The following is a 22,751-nucleotide window of genomic DNA, read 5'->3' as shown; positions in this document are numbered from 1 at the left end:
AGCTGGGGAGCCAGGGAAGAAAGACATAATCAAACCACAGAACTCCCCCAAAGAGCGTTTCATTTGGAGATGCGCCATCAAGACACAAACAGGGCAAGGTAGCTGAGGGAGGCAGAGGCTGTGCGCCAGCTCGGGCGCGCGAGACGCCAACGCTTCGACCCTCAGAAAAGAGCAACAGCAAAGACGACCCTCAGAAAAGAGCAACAGCAAAGAGGCAGGTCAACTTTATACTTATTTTATTGCAGGAAAAGAACCTTTTCCTCCATCTCAAATCGCCCGTGGCCGGGGGGGTGGGTGGGTGTTGAGGGGGTTGCCAATCTTCCTCGGATTCCCCCCAGTCAATTCAGTCTTCGAAGCTCCTTCCGCTGCCCAAGGGCTGGACCCCTGTGGTGAGGTCCGGGGACCACGCAGTCTCCCTCTGGCGGGGGCGGGAACCCCGCAGAGCTGTGCCCCAGAGGCCCGGGGAGACGGCGCGCCCCACAGAGCCCGGAGGGGGCGGGGCCTAGGGGCGGGCTCTGCTCAGTGGGGCGGGGCGGGGCCGTCCCGTCTGCGCCACTATTGGCCGCGGGCGCCGGACTGGCGGGTGAACGTCACGGGCTGGGCCCACCCCTTTGGCAATGTCTTCAGCCTGCTGCACTCCTAACTTAAGCATTTATTCCACTGGGATAGAAGCGGCAGGAGCAGCGTTGGCACCGACGAACCATGGCTGGGATTTTCTATTTCGTCCTCTTTTCGTTTCTCTTTGGGATTTGCGACGCTGTCACCGGTTCCAGGGTGTACCCCGCAAATGAAGGTAAGAACGAGGCGGTCCTTCTGCGGTCCCGGGCAGAGAGGTGGATCTGCGGGTGAATGGTCCCCGGGACTGCGAAGCCGGAGATTATGAGGGGATCCCGGCGTGAGCGGTGCGCCCCGATTCCGGAGAAGGGGGCCGGAACGAGGGTATCCGCGAAGGGGAGTGGGGAAGCTTCCGGGCAGCCTTCCCCGGAGGTGACCGTGCATTCGGCAGGGCTACCCAAGTTTGTAGCGAAAGGACAAAGTTTATCAGCATCCTCCGGCGAGGCCAGCTCCGGGCGCCCCAGGGGATACACGAGAGCCAACGCCAGGATTAAAAAATACATACATATATATATATTTGGACCTAGCTCTCCCTACCACAGCTCCCAACCCAGCCCCGGTCAAGGGGGGGAACGGAAGCCTGGAGCTAAGTGAGTGCTTGGTGCTCCCGGGTTCATGCGAAAGCCTTGGAGCTCAGGTTTCTGCAAAGTTTCTCGAGCCCTGGGCTTCCTGGGACCCGGCTGCGGGGCCTCAGCCGCACAGCGGTCGTGGCGCCGCTCGCAGGTCGCCAGTGACCTGGTTTCTGTAGCACCCGGCGTCAGACACCTTTCTCCCCGCCGAGCCGCGCGCTCCGGGTGTGCGAACGCCGGCCTACGGGGCCCCACTCTCTTCTGATCACCCCGCTGACCTGGGGACCCGCTGCCAAGTTGAACGTAGTAGTTGTTGCTTTTTGTCCCCAGAACTATACACTTGGTTAGTTTGGATGGAACGCGCGGACCGACCGGACCCTTCTGGGTGCTGTTTTCTGCGCCTCTCTTCGGACGTGCTAGAAAGATTGTGTGTGGTGTTTCTGTGTAGAGGAGGCGCGTGTTGATCATTTAGTTTCTGATGATCTCAGAGAAAGGCGAATTGAATGTGTGTGTGTGTGTGTGTGTGTGTGAATCTGTGTATGTACGCGCGCGCGCAAATGCTTGTATGTGGGTGCGCGGGTGCCCGCGTGGACGCGGACGATTGTGTGCCTGCCTATGCGTGAGTGCCCTGATTGTGTGCGCCTGTGTTCGGTGCTGCTTGTGCCCAAGTCAGCGTGCATGTAGCCTTGCACCCCTCTCGTCGAGTCTTTCACAGCAGCCCCCCCGCCCCGCTCCCTCCCCTATTCATCTATCCATCCATCCATCTATTCAGGCGTCCATCTCTCCAGAATCCGTCCATGCATCCCTGCGCAATCTATCACTTTCCCTGTTCCGAAGGAGGGAGCCAAAAACCAACTTAGCCTTGGCTGGGCAGCCGGTACCCGGAGCTCGCCAGACGGAGGCTGGGAGAGATTCACACACCTGCCGGCAGACACTGGGAGGAAAGGGGCGCTCTCCCACCCCCTTGATCCCTTCCTTCTAACTGGCTTCTGGCGCCACCTCGGTCGCTGCGGTCCCTCGGTCCCCAGGGTCATTTCTTTTAGTGGAATCATGGATCTCGATTTCTCCTGACTACTTCGCACACTTGTTAGGACGTCCCTCAAGACCTCTCTGGTACCAGACTTAACGGAGATTTTTTTTTTTCTTTTCCTTTCTTTCTTCTTTTCTTTCCTTTTTTCCCCCCTCCCCTTTCTTGCCTTTTCTTTTGGAAGGAAAACTTGGGAGCGTTAGACAAAAACGGTGTTGATGGAGCTGTAGGCTGATATAGAACGAAGGGGGGGTGTCTCCCCCCCTCCGGCCCCTCCTCCCCCCTAAAAATTAATTCATTTTGTTGCTTTTTATTCCCGTCACGTTTCCTTTTCTCCCTTTTACCCTCCCTTTCTACTCCCTCCCTTTTTTTGTAAATTGGGTCTTATTGTTCCCTTTGTGTCCCTAATCCACCTTACATAAATCCAAATGGATGTAGCGGGCTTTTCTCTAGGGACCGAGAAGAGGGAATGAGGAGAGGGGGGCGCAACTCCGGGCGGGAGCAACCCAGGGAAGGCTCTACATTTTAAAATAATTAAGAGACCCTAGGAATTCAGGATCCCCGGGAAAACCAGGAGAAAGCGGCTGTTTTTAACTCCTTTGGCTTGGGCATGAAATGAGGGAAGGTGGGCAGAATTTAGGGGCCTAGTGGTGAGATGGAGAGTCTGAGTGCCCAGGAGCAAGGATGAGGGCTCCCCATTCCCACCCCTCCCCCAGCCTAAAGAGCCAGCCTCACTGATCAAATTAATAACCCAGTGGTTCCTTTGAGATGGGCCTTTCGACCCCCAGGCCTGCAGATGTCGGTGGGAAAGGGAATGTGGAGAGGTTAGGAATCCATTATGTCCTTTTCAGTGTCCTCGGTGCCTAGGACAGTTCCAGCCTGGGTGGGGGATAGCAGCTCTGTAGCTGTCCTCCCTGTTCCCTGAGCTCTGACACCCACGCTTAGATGCAGCACTAACACGAAATCTGTTAGGCAGCACTCCTTCACCTAAAATTCAAACCAGTGATTTCCTCCTAAGCTGAGGACTGAGTCTCTGGTTGGCCTCCAAAAGACCTGGGGAAGAGAATATTCCAGTGTGTTGGCATTCTAAGAGAATTCTACAGGTCTGCCATTACCAGTTTCTAAAACTTTGATATTTAAAAAAAAGCAACAGAAACCACATCCAGGGCCTCTTTATTTGGTGGGGGAGGGAAAAAAGAAATTGTAGAGGAGAGAGCCTTTTCATGACCCTTTGAGTACTCTCTGTTAGAATTCACTTGTGGTTCTGTCACCATGATGATGAGTTATGTGGTCATCTGAAACTTGCAAAAACAAATAACTCTCGTAGATACCAGACAGAGATGAATGCTGATTTTGCTCTGGCGTGTAACTGCCCTACATAGATATATTTATTTTTTGAATTGTACTTGAGATTCTCTATTCATCCTTTTTAGAAAATGAATCAGCTCAGTCCTGGGATGGAATTTTAAATGCTAAGCAAGTTAAATAAATAAGAACGTGCAGATTTAAAGAGGGGAGAAGATCAAGTAAGTAATGATTATTTACATAAGTGAGACCGAGTTTAGTTTTGATCAGAGTTGGATATGCACACCCCCAGCACATATGGAAACGCTCAGGCAAATGGTTTTTGTAGTATTGGCTTTTTGTGCAATTGGAAATTAATCCATTTTTCTTTGTTTTCTTGCAGTTACCTTATTGGATTCCAGATCTGTTCAGGGAGAACTTGGGTGGATAGCAAGCCCTCTGGAAGGAGGGGTAAGTTCCGAGTTGCTCTCTGATCCAGAGGGTAAAAAGGAGTGATTAGCAACTTTCTGAGAGTCCTAATGGCTTGATTCTTGTTGATTGTGGTGAGGGGGTCAGATTTCCGCCGTGGCCTATGAAGTGAATTACGCTTTGTTGGAGAAATCCTATACTCCCTTTGGATAGCTCTGTCATGGAAGAACTAGAAACCAAAAGGGCAGAAAGGGGTTTCAAAATTAGGAGATTGGTGGAGGCATAGACTTAGATGCCTATTTAAAACTAAAATACCGACAAGAAATACGATCCAAGGACCAAATTAGAATGTGTGCCTATTACTGTGATGGCCGTGAAGACCTGACAGGGTTAATTTCAGAACAATTGTTCTGTTTCCAGATGAGGAAAATGAATAAATAAAGATACCAGGGGAGAGAACATTTCTGATTGTACCGGGCACAAGTTTAGTTCCCTGCACAGGCAGTGGAGGGGGGGGTCCGGTGCATCCTCACCTCTCACAACCTTAAATCTCCCAACCTTAATCAACTGCAGCTCTCTTGCACACCGAGAGGAACCCCTATGAACTTGTGCCAGGGGCGCAGTGTGTATACAGAAAACCCGCAAGCTTTAGTACTGTTGGTGCTGAATGTAAAAAAGTTTTTAAGTATTTGGAATCTTGAGTCTTTGGGAAAGGGGAAGCTAGAATAGAAAGTTTGAGAGCCCATCACTGTTCATCTCTTCTGAAATGTGCCATCACGGCCTCCTCCTCAAGATTCAGAGAATACAGGTCAGTGGCCATGTTCTCCCCCACCGCCCTTCGTAACAAGTCAGAGTGAATCGGCTTTGGAAAGAAATCAGAATAACATGTTACTCTGACTCCTGCCAAATTTAAGGAACTTTCAGATCCTTTAAAAATCAAGATCATTCTGCCTTTATATGCTGGATGATCTATGAACGAATCAGTTGATTAAGTGCAATGGAGGTGAAAGACACAGGGAGAACTGTAATACCAGCACCCAGTACAGTGCTTCGCCCCTGTCTGCGGAATCAACAATAAGGGATCAGAACAGTAAAGATGCACAGGAACTGTTACAAAAGAGGAAGGGTTTTAAAAATAAGGCAAGAAAGTTGTCATAAAGATGGAGAATGTTAGGCCGTCTTTTTCCAAAACACGTCTTGTGATCCGTGTGAAATTAAATGGAGATTTGCCTTGCCTTCCTGTTTTTCTGCCTGAACTTGACTGCAGTTGGTTGGATCTCTGCTGAAAAATTCTAGTCGGCCCTCAAAACCATTTTTTACAGGGAGCGAGAGTGATTGGCAGGCCTCTGGCGGTGTAGACAGGCTGTATTCACTGCTGATTGCAGGCAATTGCCCTCGTCCTTTGAATGCGAAGAAAGGTACAGCTTTATCTCGTGAGAGTCAGACTCTTGTTAATCCTATACCCTGGAAAGGTCACTGATTCAGGGAGGCTTTCCCAGGCTACACCAGGATGTAAAGCTCTGTAGGTCCAATGTATTAGAACTGCCAGCAACATTGAAGATGGAAGGCATCAGTACTTTAAAAATTTAATGAGTCTTATTTTTCTTATTTCTTACTGCCTGCTTTCAAGTTTGAAGGGAGAATGCGTCCAGTATGATTTGGGACCTGTTTAAAAGCAAGGAATGACACATTTTTGAGTACAGTCTATAGTCTATCTAGTTTCTGGAAAGCTTTTACTGCAATTTAATATGCTGTAGACATCCCATATCCCGCACTGACCTCCAAACTGCTGAAAGAACACCTGCTCACTTTTTCTAAACACAAAACTTCTTTCGTCTTGAGGTCTCTTAAAATAATACCATGCATAGATAGCTGATTGTGTCCAACCCAGAACTTTCCTGTGGACTGAATGTAGACGCAGAAGGTAGCATCTTTCTTTCCTTAAATATGATGGCTGTAACATTTTAGGGACTCACTGTGAGGGGTGAGAAATGAAACGTTATTTATATATAATACAGTTAGTCATTCCAAAATATATAGTAGCCATTGAGAAATTATGTGCCAGATTATAAAGTTTCATTAATCTGTAGATCTTGTAATTAAAGAAGACTTTTTCTCGTTTAGAATGAAGGGATGAATTAGATTATCTGAAAGTGTGGATAGATTGGCTTTAAAAAGTTCTTTCTAGCTGAAGATAAAAGCACATCTGTGTCTTTTGGTGATTTTCTGAAATTTCTACTTAGAGTTAGGATGGTTCACATCTTTCTTGGCTGGAAACTTGGGGTCATGGTTTTGTCAATAAATAATGATATTTATTTGTTGTTATTGTTGCCTTTAAAGAGAAAAAGAGAATTTACTTGACAATACCACAAAGTAAAATATGAAATACAGTCAGAGACAACTCGCTGTTCTCTGTTTTTCTGTAAGAACAACTAAGAACATAAGAATAATAGGAAGTAATGGCTCCTAATGGCAACATTGTACCAAAAAACCTAATTTCTTGGCAGTGTTCATTTAAAGGAGTATATTGAGTTTCTGATGCTGATTGTAAAATACAAAAACTAAGGGGAGATTTGTCATTGTTCTGGCAAATTGATCAATGTGTTTAGACAATTAAGTTCAGGCTGGAAAATTCACATTAGACCCAAACTCTCCTGTATGAACTCGGTGGAGATATCCCTGTGTGCTTCCATTTACATTGATAAATGTGTTTTTCCATATTCCCTTTGTTCTGAGATGAGAAGCATGCTGGGTAGGGGTTTTTTTGAAGGTGGAGATCTATTTTTGGATTTACATGAATTTCCCCCAAATAAGTAAATTACTGGTGATTTATTGCTTAGCGGATAAAAAGAAATTTTAATCACCACAGGGCACTTATCCCTCCCAGTTCCAACTTTCATAATGGTAGCAGATGAAAGGGATACAGAATTTTATGCAGTATGGCCCTTCACGTAGTAACGTTTCCATCCATTAATAGTTTTCCAATGCACAGATGGAAAACCCGTTAAAAGATACATTATGGTTCTATGTACTTCATTGGATTGAATGGAGCTTTAAGTGGAGCTATTACAGAATATGAATTTTTTTAAACTATCTTTTTTCTTCTAATTATATTCAGGTGTTAGATACTTAAACTGATTTATACCAGATCTATATAAGTGCATTACTGTAGATACTTATGAAGAATTGGAGGCTGCCTAGGAGATTTAGAGGAGCCCCCCAAACAATCTTGCTGCTTTTAGGATTATTTTTAAAAGCTGTGTCAAGAGAGAGAGTTTTTACTACTCCAGTCACAGTGAGTTCAGATTGTCCCACAGTGAAAATCTTTATGTTAGGAAAGCGATCGTAAAGAAAACCCTACCATTCTCCTCTAATTTTCTTGGGCTTTCAATCATAAATACCACCTACTATTTTATTTTCGATATCCACAAATGATTTAGAAGCAAAGCATGTGTTGCGTCCTCGTTTACTTACGGGTATATGTTTTAAAAATAATATACAGACTTTGAATACGTTGCTCTGGAAAAGTGTTTCATTGTTATAAATGACAGTGGATTTGAGAAATCCAACCATAAAGTTTACTCTCTGTCTTCTCAGGATTACCAAAACCAGAAGAGTGAGATTTTCTTTACCCCTTTAAAGAACAGTGACAGTGCCAAAAAAAAAAAAAAAAAAAAAAAAAAAATTGACTTTTTTTTAGGTATTAGAGAGCAAAGTTCTGACAGGAGCACCACTAATTAGCTGATAATTGTCTTCCTTTGGCAAGCTTCTTTCTTCCTGCTCTTAATTTGCAGGTCTCTGCTCAGTTGTTGAAACAGTGCACATACTAGTTTTTCATTTATGAGTAAATTTGAACTGTTGCCACTTGAAATTGTAGCTGTTGTAATAGGTGAATCTGAGGTTGTTAGACCACCACAAGGAACTGCTGGGAACTCAGAAGCAACAGATCTCGGCAGGCCTCTGGATTTTAGGCAAAAGAAGGAAACAACCACAAAACCAAACCAAACCAGACCCCCAAAACACCACATTTTCAATAAAATATTGTCTTATCTCCCATAAGATGTTTTGTCAGTGAGGGTTGGTTCTCAGTCATTTTCTTCCTCCCTGAAACAAAAATTGTCACTGTCCTGGAAGGGTACAGTAGAATTGACAAGTCACTGTATGATGACATTTTGTAATGGATACATTTCCTTTGGATCTTTGCAGTGGGAGGAAGTGAGTATAATGGATGAAAAAAATACACCAATCCGAACCTACCAAGTGTGCAACGTGATGGAACCCAACCAGAATAACTGGCTACGAACTGATTGGATCACCCGAGAGGGGGCCCAGAGGGTGTATATTGAGATCAAGTTCACCTTGAGAGACTGCAACAGTCTTCCAGGTGTCATGGGGACTTGCAAGGAGACGTTTAACCTTTACTACTACGAATCAGACAACGACAAAGAGCGTTTTATCCGAGAGAGCCAGTTTGCCAAGATTGACACCATTGCGGCCGACGAGAGCTTCACCCAAGTGGACATTGGTGACAGAATCATGAAGCTGAACACCGAGATCCGGGATGTAGGGCCACTGAGCAAAAAGGGGTTTTATCTGGCTTTTCAGGATGTGGGGGCCTGCATTGCCCTGGTCTCAGTCCGTGTGTTCTATAAGAAGTGTCCGCTCACCGTTCGCAATCTGGCCCAGTTTCCAGACACCATCACAGGGGCTGATACATCTTCCCTGGTGGAAGTTCGAGGCTCCTGTGTCAACAACTCAGAAGAGAAGGATGTGCCAAAAATGTACTGTGGGGCAGATGGTGAATGGCTGGTACCCATTGGCAACTGCCTATGCAATGCTGGGCATGAAGAGCGGAATGGAGAATGCCAAGGTAAGGAGAGCCATATTGTACTTTTCATTAGGGCTTAGTGCACGTAATTAAATCAGAGATGAGACTAAATGGAGTAAAGCCAGTAATTAGCAGCCCCTGTGGGATGTGGTGGGACAGAGGGGTCTAATGAGTGAGTGCTATGGCTCCAGGTGGCAAGGCTAAGACGGTTCTAATACTGACAAAATAAATGACGCTGTGTAATCAGCAGAAGACCAAACACATTTGCTAACAGGCACTTAGATCTCCACCGGCTTGATGTGCCCTCTGAAATGTAAATGAACGAGCTGAAGAAACAGACTTGATTGCTCCTTCCTTAAAGAGGGCAGACACATTTTTGAACCCCAGTTTTCCCTGGCTGGAAACCTGGTACCATGGCGAAGATGGTAAATATCTCTTGTGGTGTGTATATATGGACATGAACGACTTAAATGTGAAATGAGGACTCTATTCTTGCAAATCCCGCCGGCTGATGAAAATCGAGCTGTGTAAAAAAAGTACCGTTTTTCCTGCCTCATGGACCAGTGTAGACATGGCCAAATGAAGTGGAGTGACGGAGTTTCAAGGGCATTCTGTTCCACTGAGCACCCATTGATAAGGTCTTCTAGTGACATTAATCTTGATGAAAGACCTCTTGATTTCCCTGAGGAGGTGATAAAAAGCTAGTGAGAGTCTTACTTGATCTGGGTGGTCAGAGGCAGTAGTAAATTGCCATCCATTTTGGTTATTGAGTTTTTGAAGAAATCTAGACTTTTGTGTCATGTTAATTACTACTTATCACATTACTGAGGTGATTTTTTTCTTTCTTCCCTGTAGTTCAGTGTATGCAATTCTTTCCTCCCTTGTTTCTCCTTTCTGGGGAGTTGCTAAATACTTTCCTTTGGAGCAGCTTTGCTTCCGAGCAAGAGATGAGAAGAGTTCGTATTTACATGGATTGCTTGTGTTGTGTGTGGATTGAGGCTTAAAAAAAAATCAGTTATCCCAGGGTTGTTATTTTCGCTTGGTGTTTATTTTTAGTGCTTATCAATAGTTGGCTGCTGCCAGTCTTACTATGGTTATGGCTAAACAGGGTAACTCTGATCCCGACTATGGGACAGACCCGATTAATCTTTTCTCAGGTTGATTGTTGAACTGTAGACTGATTGCCACATGGTTCGTCTGATTTGGTGATTAAAGACCCCGAAATAACTGACTGCCACACAATTTGTCTGGCATTTCAACCATCTTAATGACAGGGCGGGATTCACTGTGGGACAATCCACTGGACTGACTGGAAATCAACAGTTATAACCTGAAGAAAGTTGCATTTTTGGTAATTTCATGTCATAGGTTATGCATTTTTCCCTTTTATAGTTTATACGCTTTTAAAGTGTCATTCCTGATTTGCTAGTTAATTCCAGGAGTAGCTAACAGGGAATGTTGTAAGTTCATTGCAGATGAAACAATAAAGGCGGGCTACCTTTTCTGTTGACTCAGAGTAAAAAAGGTGAACCTGTAAATTTGAAAATTTTAACATTTGAATGTAAGGCTGTTTTTTTGTTGTTGTTTGCGAAGATTAATTTCTTGATCATTGTGTTAGCTCTTGACTTAGTAACTACTGCATAAGCTGTACAGAATTGAAACTCTGAAACATGCTGATATGAGTACTGGAACGTAGGTGAGTGCGTTGTTATTGGCACCTAAATCGCAGTCATCATAGCAGGTACAGCGACAGGAACGGGGCGATGACACTGCACCATATTTTAGAGTAAATTATTCTGCCTTTTCCATCTTTGTAAGGGAGGACTTGCACGTCTTCACATGTCAAGATTCTTATATGTATTTAAAAAAAGAACACTATTGTCTCCCATTTCCTTCCTGCTCTGGCATTAGTCTATCTCTGTATCTAATGTCATTGATTTTCAATTTTTGCAGAGCCCACTAACTCATACATTGCTACACTGTGAAACTCCTTGACATTTTTACAACCCAAATTAGAAGAAGAAGAGAAAAAGATGGAGGGGGAAGTGAATGTAAAGCCAATTGAACATTTTAGTGGTTTGCTTTATGGAAATAATCTTGGGAATCCAGTTAATCATATGGTTCGTGGAAGGGGTGGGACTCCATGTTTTAGATTCAGTCCGTTTCTCAGCAAACTATTCCTAACACAAGGCTGCATACTTAATGGAAGGGGAGGTTGATTGAGGCTGTTTTTTAACATCTTCATTGTTCTCACTCTGGCTACCCAGGTATTTTCTTCTTCGCTGCTCATGAAAGGATTAACTCTTTCAAGAAGGCATTTTTTGAACAAAATCTTGCCCTTTGTTTATTTGTTTGTTTTAATAGTAACAGGTAAGCATCACTGATGAATTTAGGGAGGAAGGAAAAACTTGAATGGCAAGATTCTCCAACTCCAAACCTCAGTGAGACTTTTTAAAGATGACTCAAGACTGTAAAAATCTTAGGAGCAATAAAAATGGTCATCTCCATCCTTGACATCATTACTGGGAAGCACCCAGGTAGAGCAGAAAGAACATGGAGATGTGTCTCCATGTGCTCACATAACTCTGTGACCTTCAGCGTGTTTCTTAAGGTCTGTAGCTTGGTTTCTTCATCTATAAAATGGGTTGAAAATAATTGTATTTAGGTTACAGTCCAAGTAAGGACTTACGAGGGCACAGTGATGTAAGATTAATACAAGTCGCCTTTCAGATCCTAAAGCATTAACCCGGTGTTAATGCTAGCAATTCTTTGATTACTCTGTTCTTCCCACAGTCATAGCTGTGGACTTTTAAGGGTGTTGAGTTGAACAAGCAAAAGAGAAGCTCATCTGTCTCCCAGCCCCTCTTGGAAGTCAAGGCTAAAGATAGGACGGAAGCATTGCCCTTGCCCTAACAAAGAATAATGTCTATTTTCACACTTCATGTTGAAAATGATATTTGGAGAGAGTCATTTTATTTCTCCCCTGTCGGAAAGCGAACTTTCCTTTGAGTGAGAGAAAAGAGATTTGGGGGCGGGACAAGAAAGACCAGGGCGCAAAGAGAGCTTAAGAAGGGATATAAAGGGGAACTGGCAAGTCTTCAGAACTGTGGCAGCCGGTTCCTCCCCAATTGTCTTTTCAGTGGGCCTACTGTTGCAGGCCGAATAGAACAGGTGAAAGGTCACCCACTTCCTCATCCATCTTCCTTGGGGTCTGGGAGGTCAGAGTGAAGATGGATTAAGATCTTACATGTGTGACAAAGGATCCTTGGGCAAAAATGGCCAGGGTGGGTGGGGGCCTGGGGTGTGCTGTTGTTTGAATCTAACCCTCGTCAGCTGCTGGAGTCCTCAAGGGACCTTGGGGACAGAACGACACTTCCTCTTGGCGTTCTTACCTCCAAGCGGTACATGCTAATGGAGGCGAAGGATGGAGGGCTCCGTCAGAAGTGTCAAGAGGTGATGGCGGGCATGCCCCCCGAAGCAGCTGCAAGTTCATTCTGCTCTTGAATAACATTTTCTGAAATGATCTGGCTCCGTCTCCTCAGGATCACAGAGAGTGGTAACAGCCGCTCAGCTGTCTTCTCCAGGAGGATGCATGGCTGGCTGGCCTCAGCCGTGGTTTGAACTTGCCCAGTGATTGGCTGCAGAGAAGTCACTGCTCTGGTTGGTCTCATGACCAGGTCTCCTCAGATGGTTGGAAGAAAGTGAAAATACACCTCAGACCCCGCCACCACCCCCCAGCCCCCCACCTGTACCCCCCCAGGGAGGCACTAGTCCAGATGTTTTAGGAGGTTGTTTTCATTACTTCAGAAAGATTAAACAGACGAAGAGAGGAAAAGGTACTTTATTAACATGTTTTCTGCTTAATTAAAAAGCTGAAAAATGAAAGGAAAGTCACAGATTTACTCTTCGTGAAATATTAATAAGCACTATTTTAGAGCGTATATATAAAATGATACTAATAGAAAGAAGGCATTCTTCTGGAGTCACTCTTCAAGCCAAAGAATCACAACTGTGATAAAGTCAAGCTCCATAGGGATCAAGCCTTCCTGAAAGATACATTGTTGCTGTAGATTGTTTGGGGCATACATATCCAGGACCTATATTATATATCGTTAATAGAGGATGCCTTCAGATCGGCAAAAGTATGGGTAGAAGCTCTTAGGAGAAAGAACAAGATAAAAATGCTTTGATGGCCATAACAGAAATTTTGAAATTTGTGCTCGAAAAGAGGAAGAGTTATGTTTTTTTTAAAAAAAAAGAGAGAGAGAAATTACTTTGTTTTTCCCACTCTACTCTAGAAAGACGTTAGGAGAAAGAAGTACTGGGAAGGAAGCATTTAAAATATACTTCAGAGAGATGCTGCTTCATATCCTTTCCACCTTTGAAATTTTTCTTCTACCTTTGAATCATGTCTTTAAGAAGCAATTGCTTGAATCACATGGCTGCTTTTATCTCCAGCTTTGAAGCCTGGCTGTGATCACTGAAAGACGCAATTCTTTATACACAAGAAGAGCAGAGTTTAATTATTGTGCTTTTTCTGGTATATTTCCCCCCCGTTCTTTGTGTGACCAGGGTTCTTTTGTGAGTGTGAATCATGGAGTGGTCTCTATTTTGGGGGCACCAAAGCATCACTTAGGAATGATCTCTGTGAGGGCCTTTGTGAATATGGTACTTAAGATTTGATGACTTATTTTAGTCTTAACTGGGCTTCCTCGTACCTTCCAAAAACGAATTAAGACATCATTATTCTGTGAAGACTTGAAGTCTTTGGAAAAAAGACTGAGTAAATGGCTTTTCAGTTACTGCTTACTGTGCAAACCAGAACTGGTCATGATAGAAGTTTGACTTTCCTATCATTGAACTTGACTACTTTGGGTTTAGATTGTTGTTCCCCTCCTCCATTTAACTGATGAATTTCACATTACCAAAGAACGGCATGCTTCAAACTCTTCAACTTTTTATGAGTTACCACTCTTTGTAATTTGGCAGACAACTCAAATATGCTCTGTAACATGTATTTTAGAAATTAACAGAAATAGAATCATCCTCTTAATTATCATCTCGTTTTTATGATGCTTGACTATTTATCATGGACATCATCTGTGTTAGAAGATACCCCTCTTCTTCATCCTTCATAATGGTTAATTAATATTCTGTAGTCTGAATGTATCGTACTTTATATAATTTTTCCCTCCATGGTGGATATTTAGGTTTCTTAGTTTTTCCCGGCAATATTTTTAAACAAACACTTTAATTTATAAATCCAACATATACAAGTTAGCTTAAAAATCAGATGATTAGCCTGACCCTGTGACTTTCCTATCTTTATCTTGGACAAGTGAATTTAGCAAACTGTCTTACCGTGAGCACGTATGTGAAGAAGGGCAATGTGGTATAATCAGACAAGTAACCCCAGCGACGATTACAGAGCATAGCGGGGTCTCATTAAATGTTCATTGAATGAATGAATAAATAAATGCATAAGGAACTGTGGCCTGTTTAACATTTAGTTGGTGGAGTAATGTTTCACGGAGTCAAGATGATATATCAAAATCTGTGTGTGTGACTGATGTATTAACGAGGTTTATAATTCCTTCTTCAGTTGGGTCTTAACTCTTTTCATCATGTTTATGAATCATCTCTATGCCTGAACCTTTCAAAATCTCCGCAGTGCATGGGTGAACAGAATTATTAGTATAAAATGGCCAAGACCTGTTCTTGGAGTTTGTGGCTTAGGTTCAATTTCTACTTGTGCTACTTAACCAGTTGTGTGTTCATGGACACTAACTTAACCCTCAAGTTCACAGGTGCAAATTGGTGGTAATAGTATGTTACGTATGATACACACGCATAAGCATGTATGTTTGGAGAAAAGGGTTTCGCACAGTGTCTGGAGTCAGTAAGCACTTAGTAAGTGGAAGTGGTTATTGTTACTTTTATTGTTGTTAGGTAGAAATATGTTAACGGTATGGGTTATTGGACCAGTGTCTGTCCAACAATGAAAGCAGTTCATTTAGCTTCCAGAGTAGGGTTTTTTTTTGTTTTTATTTTTGTTTGGGGGGCAGGGCGGGGGGGGGGGGAATGAAGTTAACATAAGCGAGGGTAGGAGGTGATTTGAAATGGCTGATCTTACATGCATTGATTAGATCTTCTGTTCACCATGTTACTGCCTGCCCCAGTGCAGTGGTTCTCAAAGTGTGTTCTGTCTGGGTTCCCCACAACCCTTTGTTGTGGTCTGCAAGGTCAAAACTTTTCTTAAGTAATACTTAGCTATCATTTGCCTATTACCCCTCTTTTTTTCATGAGTGGAGTTTTCTAGGGGCTTCCTGATGGGTGATATCTCGTCAAATTGAATGCAGAAGCAAATAGGAGAGTCCAGCTGCCCTCTATTTAAACAAACATTAAAGAGATTTGCAAAAAAAAAAAAGAAGTAAAAGAGTGTCACTCTTACCATGAATTGTATTTTGGGAAACTATAGTTACTTTTTCTTGAACGTATGTTATTTGTTTAAATATGTGATGGTTTAAAAACCATTGATTTTTAAAATTCGTTAGTAATAAGTACTTCAAAAATTTCTCAATTTCCATTTCTAATAGTAAATATGGAGAGCTGTAAGTCAGATAAACAGAAGCATTTTGGCATCCTCAATATTTTTTAAAGTGTGAAGGGGTGATGAGACCATTAAGGGGTCATGAGACCATCAGCACTTTTAGTTTCTCTAGCAGGTAGGCAGGGTGCACTCCTCTGTCTTGCTGCAGACACGTTAAAAATGAACATGAAATCAGAAAGTTCTGAGAACTTTCAGAATCTGGGAGATGAAGGTAGCCTAGAAGAATGGCCCCCTTTAGATGTTTCTATAAACTTAGACACCAATTTGTAGCTTTTAGCCTTTTAAAGCTGTTTATCTGTGTCCAAGAAGGTGGCTTGGCGCTTTTGAGTTTTTATTGTCCTTGTGAGAAGGCATGATTAAAGAAGGTCTCAGCTGTCCCCTGGACCCTGAGAGACTGTATCTTTTTCACGTCGAGCACAAAACCTTTTTCATTGTGTGCTTTACAGCTGGTACCTCTGAGCTGTTTTTGGGGAGGAGAGCAGGTGAGGTCACTCCGTTTCTTGATCCGAGGGGTAATTAATAATCCCATGACTAAATGGACATTTTATGAATATTCAGGGTCTGTTTCGGCTTCTTGGGAAACAATCCTGTCGGAACCGCTTACAACTCCCTTTGGAGATGCCGAGCGTTTTCTGGGTGAATGCGGGTCGTCAGCTGTCTGCCTAGGGTTGCATTTCCAGGCTGCGGAGTCTTCATTTGCATATTCTGTATGCGCTCGCATGCAAAACAGCACACCCATTTCCCCCCTCGCACAAAGGCAATGAGGGCTTCCTTTGGAAACTCCAGCCAAAATCTCCTTTTGTTTATGCAGAACCCGATGATTTAGACACCATGCAAATTAATTCGGTTTTGATTTGAATGCTTGCAGAGATTGGGGGCGGGGGCGTAGAGTGGACTGTTTGCACTGGGCTCTTTTTGTGCACCCCCACCCCAACCCCCGGGGTGGCTGGTTGTCACTCCCTGGCCCCTTGCCCCTTGCAAAACAACCCAAGCTCCCGCTGCTCATTTTATTTTGACCTTTGGAAAGTAACCTAGTTTTGGTGAATCCTTTGGCTTGTCTGTTCAGTGACAGCTTCTAGCTGGGATCTTGCAGTTCTTTCTGATGGGAGGAGATGGCACTATTCAGATGCGAGGAATGTTTAGAAGTGTCCCAACAAAGGGCTTAAAAAAATGGCAAAGCAAAAAGATAAAATTCTTTGAAAAGGAATTGTCAGACCTCAGGAAGTTCCGAAAATAGGCTTCAGGTCACTAGTGGGCTGGAATCCATTCATTCCTTCAACAAATAGATACTGAAAGCATATAACTTAAGATCACCGTTGGTATTTTCATCTGTTCCTACATGGATGAATGAGTACATCAGTCTTTGTACCTAGATTCACAATTAAAAGCCCTTATCTTCGCTTATGTCCCAGATAAATTTTTTTAAAAGGCGTATCGACTATAATTCTGTTTCTTCTTCCGTATGTGTATTCACTTTGGGTTGAACGTCGCCTTTTGAGTCCTTTCTTCGCATCCCACCCAGTGTCTCCAAATTGACTCGACTTTTGCTTTATTCCCCTAGAATGGAAATGCAAGCACACTGCATATGTAACACCACAGACTTCACCCTCCTTGGCCACAGCGCTATCTTCAGAAGGCCAGGATCATATGCATTCTATAAAGCAGAAGAAGAGGACTTTGCATGAAATGTTTTTGAAGTTCAATTAGTTTTGGGTTCAGGCTAATTTCACAGGGCAGAACACGGGCATAGCCAGACTTTGCAGTGTAATTAAGTGGAGGCAGGGTCAGCTAAAACAACATCGAAATGTGGAAGAGCTTTGGTTTAGCTCCACATGGTCTGACAAAGTTTGATGATGCTGTTCAAAGTCCATTTGGGATGGATTATTAGGGATTAAAGAACAGCAGAAGGCTCTGTACTTGGTGTGTTCTCTGGTGTCATTAGTGGATGAGAAAATTCAGCTGCTTATCTGGCTCTTGTTTCTAAGGATGGATTTAAACAGACCCACACTTCTCAAAGGTGATCTTACTAACCTCTTCTTAATAAGTTACAGATCTCAAATTGCTCAAAATCCTTAAAATACCATTTGAAGTAAGTTGATTGATAATTATCATTTCCCCTATGTGTACAGATATTTTCCGCAGCAGTACAAAGCCAAAGTACAGTTTCTTAATTACCCAGATAATCCTGTTTGCTTGTATTTTTAAACTATGAAGTGCTGGGTAATTATTCAATTCTTAATAGAAGGCAAATGGCAATGTAAACAATAATTAGGATGTTAGACAGACTAATGCGCTTCAAAGCAAATTGGATTTTTTTCATACTGTTCAGCATGATGTCCCATAAAGCTAACAATTTAGAGGCAAGGCAGAAAAAGTTCCATTTTGTTCATATTTTATGGCGTTATCTCTTCATGGCTTGTTTCCATGAATAGCAGTTTGCCCCAATGAAGCTGGCTGTGCCCACGCCAAATGTTTCCGTAACAATCGCTTCCCTGCTGTTTGACATTTGGCTCTGTTCTCCCAGGACTCCAGATTGGTCCTTTGTCTGCTTCAGATCCCAGGGGTCAGAGGTTAACAGAATACTGATTTCCTCCCATAATACCATGGCAGGTAAATATGGGCCAACCTCATGATCGGTTAAGACACAGCTCAGGGAGGAATGCAGTTCTCATGGGCTTTTGTCCTTAAGAACTTCCCCGATTTAATACGCCAAGCTTCCCAGCTATCATTTGCCACAAGCCCATCCTTCATTAGGAGCACCGCTGCCTCTTTGATATGGCATTTTCCATTGCTAACCATTCACGACTCACGGGATATCCCCAGAAATACACGACCTGAAAAGGATGAGCAGATCATTGCTTTGTATGAATTAACTTTACAAACTTAATATGGTAACTCTTCGCCATCGTTGCACACTTAATTGTGTCTTGTAGTCTTATCTGCACTGTATGTTTCGTTGATGAAATAATAAACTGATGACAAAGGCAGTAGACAAAGATACTTTTAATAATGGTGCTACTGCTCCCTCCACCTTTTCCTTGTCTCGTGTTAATGGTGTGTTGCCAGTTAGAGGTGTAATTAAGCGAACAATCCATTTTATTTTCCATTTTTGTCATTTATGGAGATGTCCAAGCATTCATCTATACCAGAGTTATGAATGTTTTACATCAGTTTAATTACATAAGTCTTAATTTTTTCTCCCCAGAATTAATGCAGGCTCTCCAATAGACTCTTTCCTACCTGGTTATGAGGCACACACAGGCTTTCGAAGAAGTTTAAAATAGTTTTCAAACTTTCACACTTCTGGCTACCATCAATTAATTTTAGATACCCTTTCCATACATGAGCGCTCCCATTTCTAGTTGGCCAGCCTCCTTCACAGTTGCCCTGTGAACTTGAGGCGTGGGTTCATTTGTTTTCAGTTCTAAGTGTTTGAAAAAGACATCCCCACTTTGAAAAAACAGTTTGCTTTTGAAGTGTCCAGCTGGGCAATGACTATAGCCGCCCCCAGGCAAATTAGCATGTTAAAAGAATGGATCAATACCTTTCTGGCCCCTCCATCCTTCTTACTCTCTTCCGAGGGGGGAGAGTTTTGAAGAACCCTAGGAGGCCCTAGACAGATGTGCCAGGAGATTCCGAGAGGATTGTTCATTGCCGAGTTGGGAACATCGGGACAGTTTGATCTAGTGCCCAGACTGCGTCTTCGCTGGTCATTTGAAAACGGACGCTGGAGGCATTGACAGCTTCGGGAACGCTGTAGCAGTTCATGGAATTATGGAGAGGATTAGAAGAAAGGTGTTGGGATTGAAATAAGAGATCAATAGAAGGGCACTGGTTGACTGAACTCACCTTTTGCAGTTAGAGCACTTCATTTTGTAACATTTAGCCTGTGTGTATTTTATAGGTTTTTGTTTTTTTCTCTAAGGGTTGTGCAAATCCGTGCATAAGGAAAAAAAAAAAAACAGTCACTGATTTTTGAGAGTGGACTTGTAGGTAATTAACAGCATAATGCTTCCAGTACTTAAGATGCAAAGGTGGCTAATTAACTAATGGGAGAAATTGAGATTTCATTACTCTGTTTTCTAAGGAGGTGCCAACAAAGAAGTGAAGCCAAAAGTCATATTTGAGCATTCAGGCTTCCGTTTGCAACGTTTTTTTAGGAACTGCCTCCCTGTATCCTAGATTTTTCATTGTTTGTTTTTGTTTTTCATTTTTATCTTATTTATTTATTTATTTATTTATTTGAACATACGGTGTTTTATTAGTTCCAGGTTTACCATATAGTAATTCAGCAGTTCTGTATCCTAGAGTTTTAAATTAATGCTCGTGCAAGACTGCAGTAAACCAATATAAAAGCATGGTGGATGGAATTATATGAAAGGAGCCCATGTTGATGGAAAAATGAGAACGTTATCTTTGCATGAATGAAAAGAAGTATTTTTAAAAAAAGTTTTGAAATATGCCACCAGAAGTTCTCAGAGGTCTTAGATTTTGAAAGTTCTCCTCCACAGGGCAAAAATGCTGATTGTATTTAGCTAAAATAAACCAAGTCCCTAATTTATTCTAGCTTTTATGAAGGACTCTGGGATCCTCATTCACAACACATTGTAACTATAACTATTTCAGTAATTTTTTTAAAAGATTTTATTTATTTATTTGACTGAGAGAGAAAGACAGCGAGAAAGGGAACACAAGCAGGGGGTGTGGGAGAGGAAGAAGCAGGCTCACAGCAGAGGAGCCTGATGTGGGGCTCAATGCCAGGACTCTGGGATAACGCCCTGGGCTGAAGGCAGATGCTTAAGGACTGAGCCACCCAGGCGCCCCTATTTCAGTATTTTTTAAATAGGTACTTGATACAGTAAGAATCCTGCACTCTGATTTCAACAATTGTACTGAAACGGGTTTTTAAAAATTCATTGTTAGATCTTTCCATTTCTTCTTCTAGGGAAATAAAAAGTTGTTTTTTGAAAGTAATGTCTGATCTTATAAACATCACAACTATTCTCGTAACTTTAAAAAATGGTTATCCTAAAAAGAACCCCTCCCTGAAGAAAGGATTGTTGACTTCTACTGCAGTTAATGACTGAAAGACACAAACTTACTGAGTTTTTCCAATATTTTCCATTAGGTCTTCTAGCTGGTTATCACTGATCTACAGGACAGCTATTGATTTTTGTATGTTTATCTTGCATCCAATCTTTTTATTGAACTGTCTTGTGAATACTAATAGGTTTTCAGTTAATTCTCCAGAGTTTTCTAGAGAACTAATAGTTTTGACTGCATGCAATTATATATATATTTTTCCTTTCTTTCTAAAAATTAGACCTCTTATTTCTGATTTCTGTCTTACAACACTGGTCAGAATTTTCAGACCAGTAATAATAAGATGTGAACATCTTTATTTTAGGCTGAGTTTTAGTGAGCATAGTTTAAGTATGCTATGAGATATTTTTTTCCTAAGATCATATTTCCAGTTCCTAAACATTTCTCAGAAAGAAGGAATTTTAAATTTTAAATTCTGTTAAATTATTTCAAGTACTGGGGCACCTGGGTGGCTCAGTCCTTAAGCGTCTGCCTTCGGCTAAGGGCGTGATCCCAGGCTCCTGGGATCGAGCCCCACATCAGGCTCCTTTGCTGGGAAACTGCTTCTTCCTCTCCCACTCCCCCTGCTTGTGTTCCCTCTCTCGCTGGCTGTCTCTGTCAAATAAATAAATAAAAATCTTTAAAAAAAATAAATTATTTCAAGTACTGCTTTTAGTTATGTGACCTTTCTGACTTTTTATATTTATAATATTAAATATGTTAATTCTTTTGGAAAATGATCCATAAATTCTCTTTGCATTTGTGGGGAAAAAAACCCCACTATTAGTTGGCAGTAAATTTTTATAAACAGCTTCTTGAATTCTGTTTTTTTGTTGTTGTTGTTGAAGATAGTGGATAAGAGGCAAAGCTTTGGGATAAAAATTTAATTTTAATCTCAGCTTTATAACTTACAGTGTGATGATAGGCTAGTTACTTTAGTTTTCTCCTCTGTAATATGGGAATAATGATACCTACCCCATGAATAGACTTATGATAAATAATGAACATAACGTATATAAGTTTCACTTGGGAAGTGGCATCTATTTAGTGGTCAGTAAAATGTGGAAATTGTGTTATTTTATCATGAGTCTTTAAAAATTATTCAACTGATATTAGCCAATATATTCTCTTTCTCCGTTTCTCTTTTTTGCTTTCCAACTGTATGTCTTTCTCTCGCTCTCTCTAATCCTGTTCTTAGAAGGTTTTGGTATTATGGTCAATTCATAAAGTTAATTCAGGTAGTTTCCTTTTTTTTTTTTAAAGACTTATTTATTTATTTATTTGTCAGAGAGAGAGAGAGCGAGCACAAGCAGGGGGAGTGGCAGGCAGGGGGAGAAGCAGGCTGCCCGCTGAGCAGGGAGCAGGACTTGGGGCTTGATCCTAGGAGCTTGATGCTAAGATGCAGGGATCATGACCTGAGCCAAAGGCAGACGCTTAACCGACTGAGCCGCCCAGGTGTCCCGATAGTTTTCCATTTTTAACGAACACTGCAGAAAGTTATTGTGCAGGGGAACTGGCTTTTCTCTGCAAGTTTGAAGGAGTCACCGTTAAAACTGGCTTTGGACTGTGCACTTATGATTTGGGCATTTTTCTGTCTGTTTGCTAGAATTCAGTAAAAAGTACAAAAGCCCCATAAAGGGGCTAAACCAAGCCACTGTGGTTGGTGGTTTTTCAGATCACACAAATTTTCAACCCTAACAGTAGACGTGCTCTTCGACTCTGATTTGGGCCTTTCTTGGTCTCTGCTGACTTGAGGGAAAAAGCAAAGGTGTCATATTGCTCTCATCCATAATTCCGCTACCGAGATTTTGGGTTACTTATGCAGACCGTGAACATACAGGGTAAAGGTAACAGGATCATTGGACCTGGAGTTAGAGCATTGGCATGGTCGAGCTACTCATTAATCAGGAGCCTGGTTGGTAATGAGAAGCTAGTTGGGGAAATACTTAATATCCCATCAGAGAAAGCTGCGTTTCACTGCGGGTCAGTGTGGATGCAGCCCCTCTGAGCTGTGGTGCTTTACTCCCCTTTCTTATGGAGAGAGAAAGACAGAGCATGAAATGACAGATCTACTGTTAATAGAAACATCTGGTGCTCCTTAGAGCCCTGACGCTGACATAATAATTTGTAAATATTTTATATTGGTTTTGAGGAATGGCAAATTTCAGTTTTCATTTAGCTGAATAGACGAATTATTTCGTAGGCTACAGCAGGCAGAACGAATACCAGAGGACAGATAATTACCTCAGTGTAAGGAGGAACGGTCCAGGATTTTGAAATAGTGCGATGCCCTGGGAGGCCGGGAGC

General features: G+C 42.4%; 1 protein-coding gene across 2 annotated transcripts in view; it reads left to right on the top strand.

Annotated features, from left to right (window-relative positions):
- Nucleotides 1–646: 646 nt before the first annotated feature.
- The window catches only part of EPHA4 (EPH receptor A4), a 140,096-nt gene continuing 117,991 nt past the window's right edge, over nt 647–22,751 (top strand). Inside the window, exons 1-3 of one of the 2 annotated variants that reach the window (XM_057305094.1) lie at nt 647–793; nt 3,899–3,966; nt 8,131–8,794. In XM_057305094.1, coding sequence (XP_057161077.1) covers nt 703–793; nt 3,899–3,966; nt 8,131–8,794 — 823 coding nt within the window. In that variant the 5' untranslated portion in view covers nt 647–702. The remainder of the gene's footprint in view (nt 794–3,898; nt 3,967–8,130; nt 8,795–22,751) is intronic. The other variant, XM_026491841.3, reaches the window with a different exon arrangement.

This window comes from Ursus arctos, unplaced genomic scaffold (assembly GCF_023065955.2).
Source record: "Ursus arctos isolate Adak ecotype North America unplaced genomic scaffold, UrsArc2.0 scaffold_1, whole genome shotgun sequence".
NCBI classification, from domain to species: domain Eukaryota; kingdom Metazoa; phylum Chordata; class Mammalia; order Carnivora; family Ursidae; genus Ursus; species Ursus arctos.
This window is presented reverse-complemented; position numbering and strand designations above follow the sequence as displayed.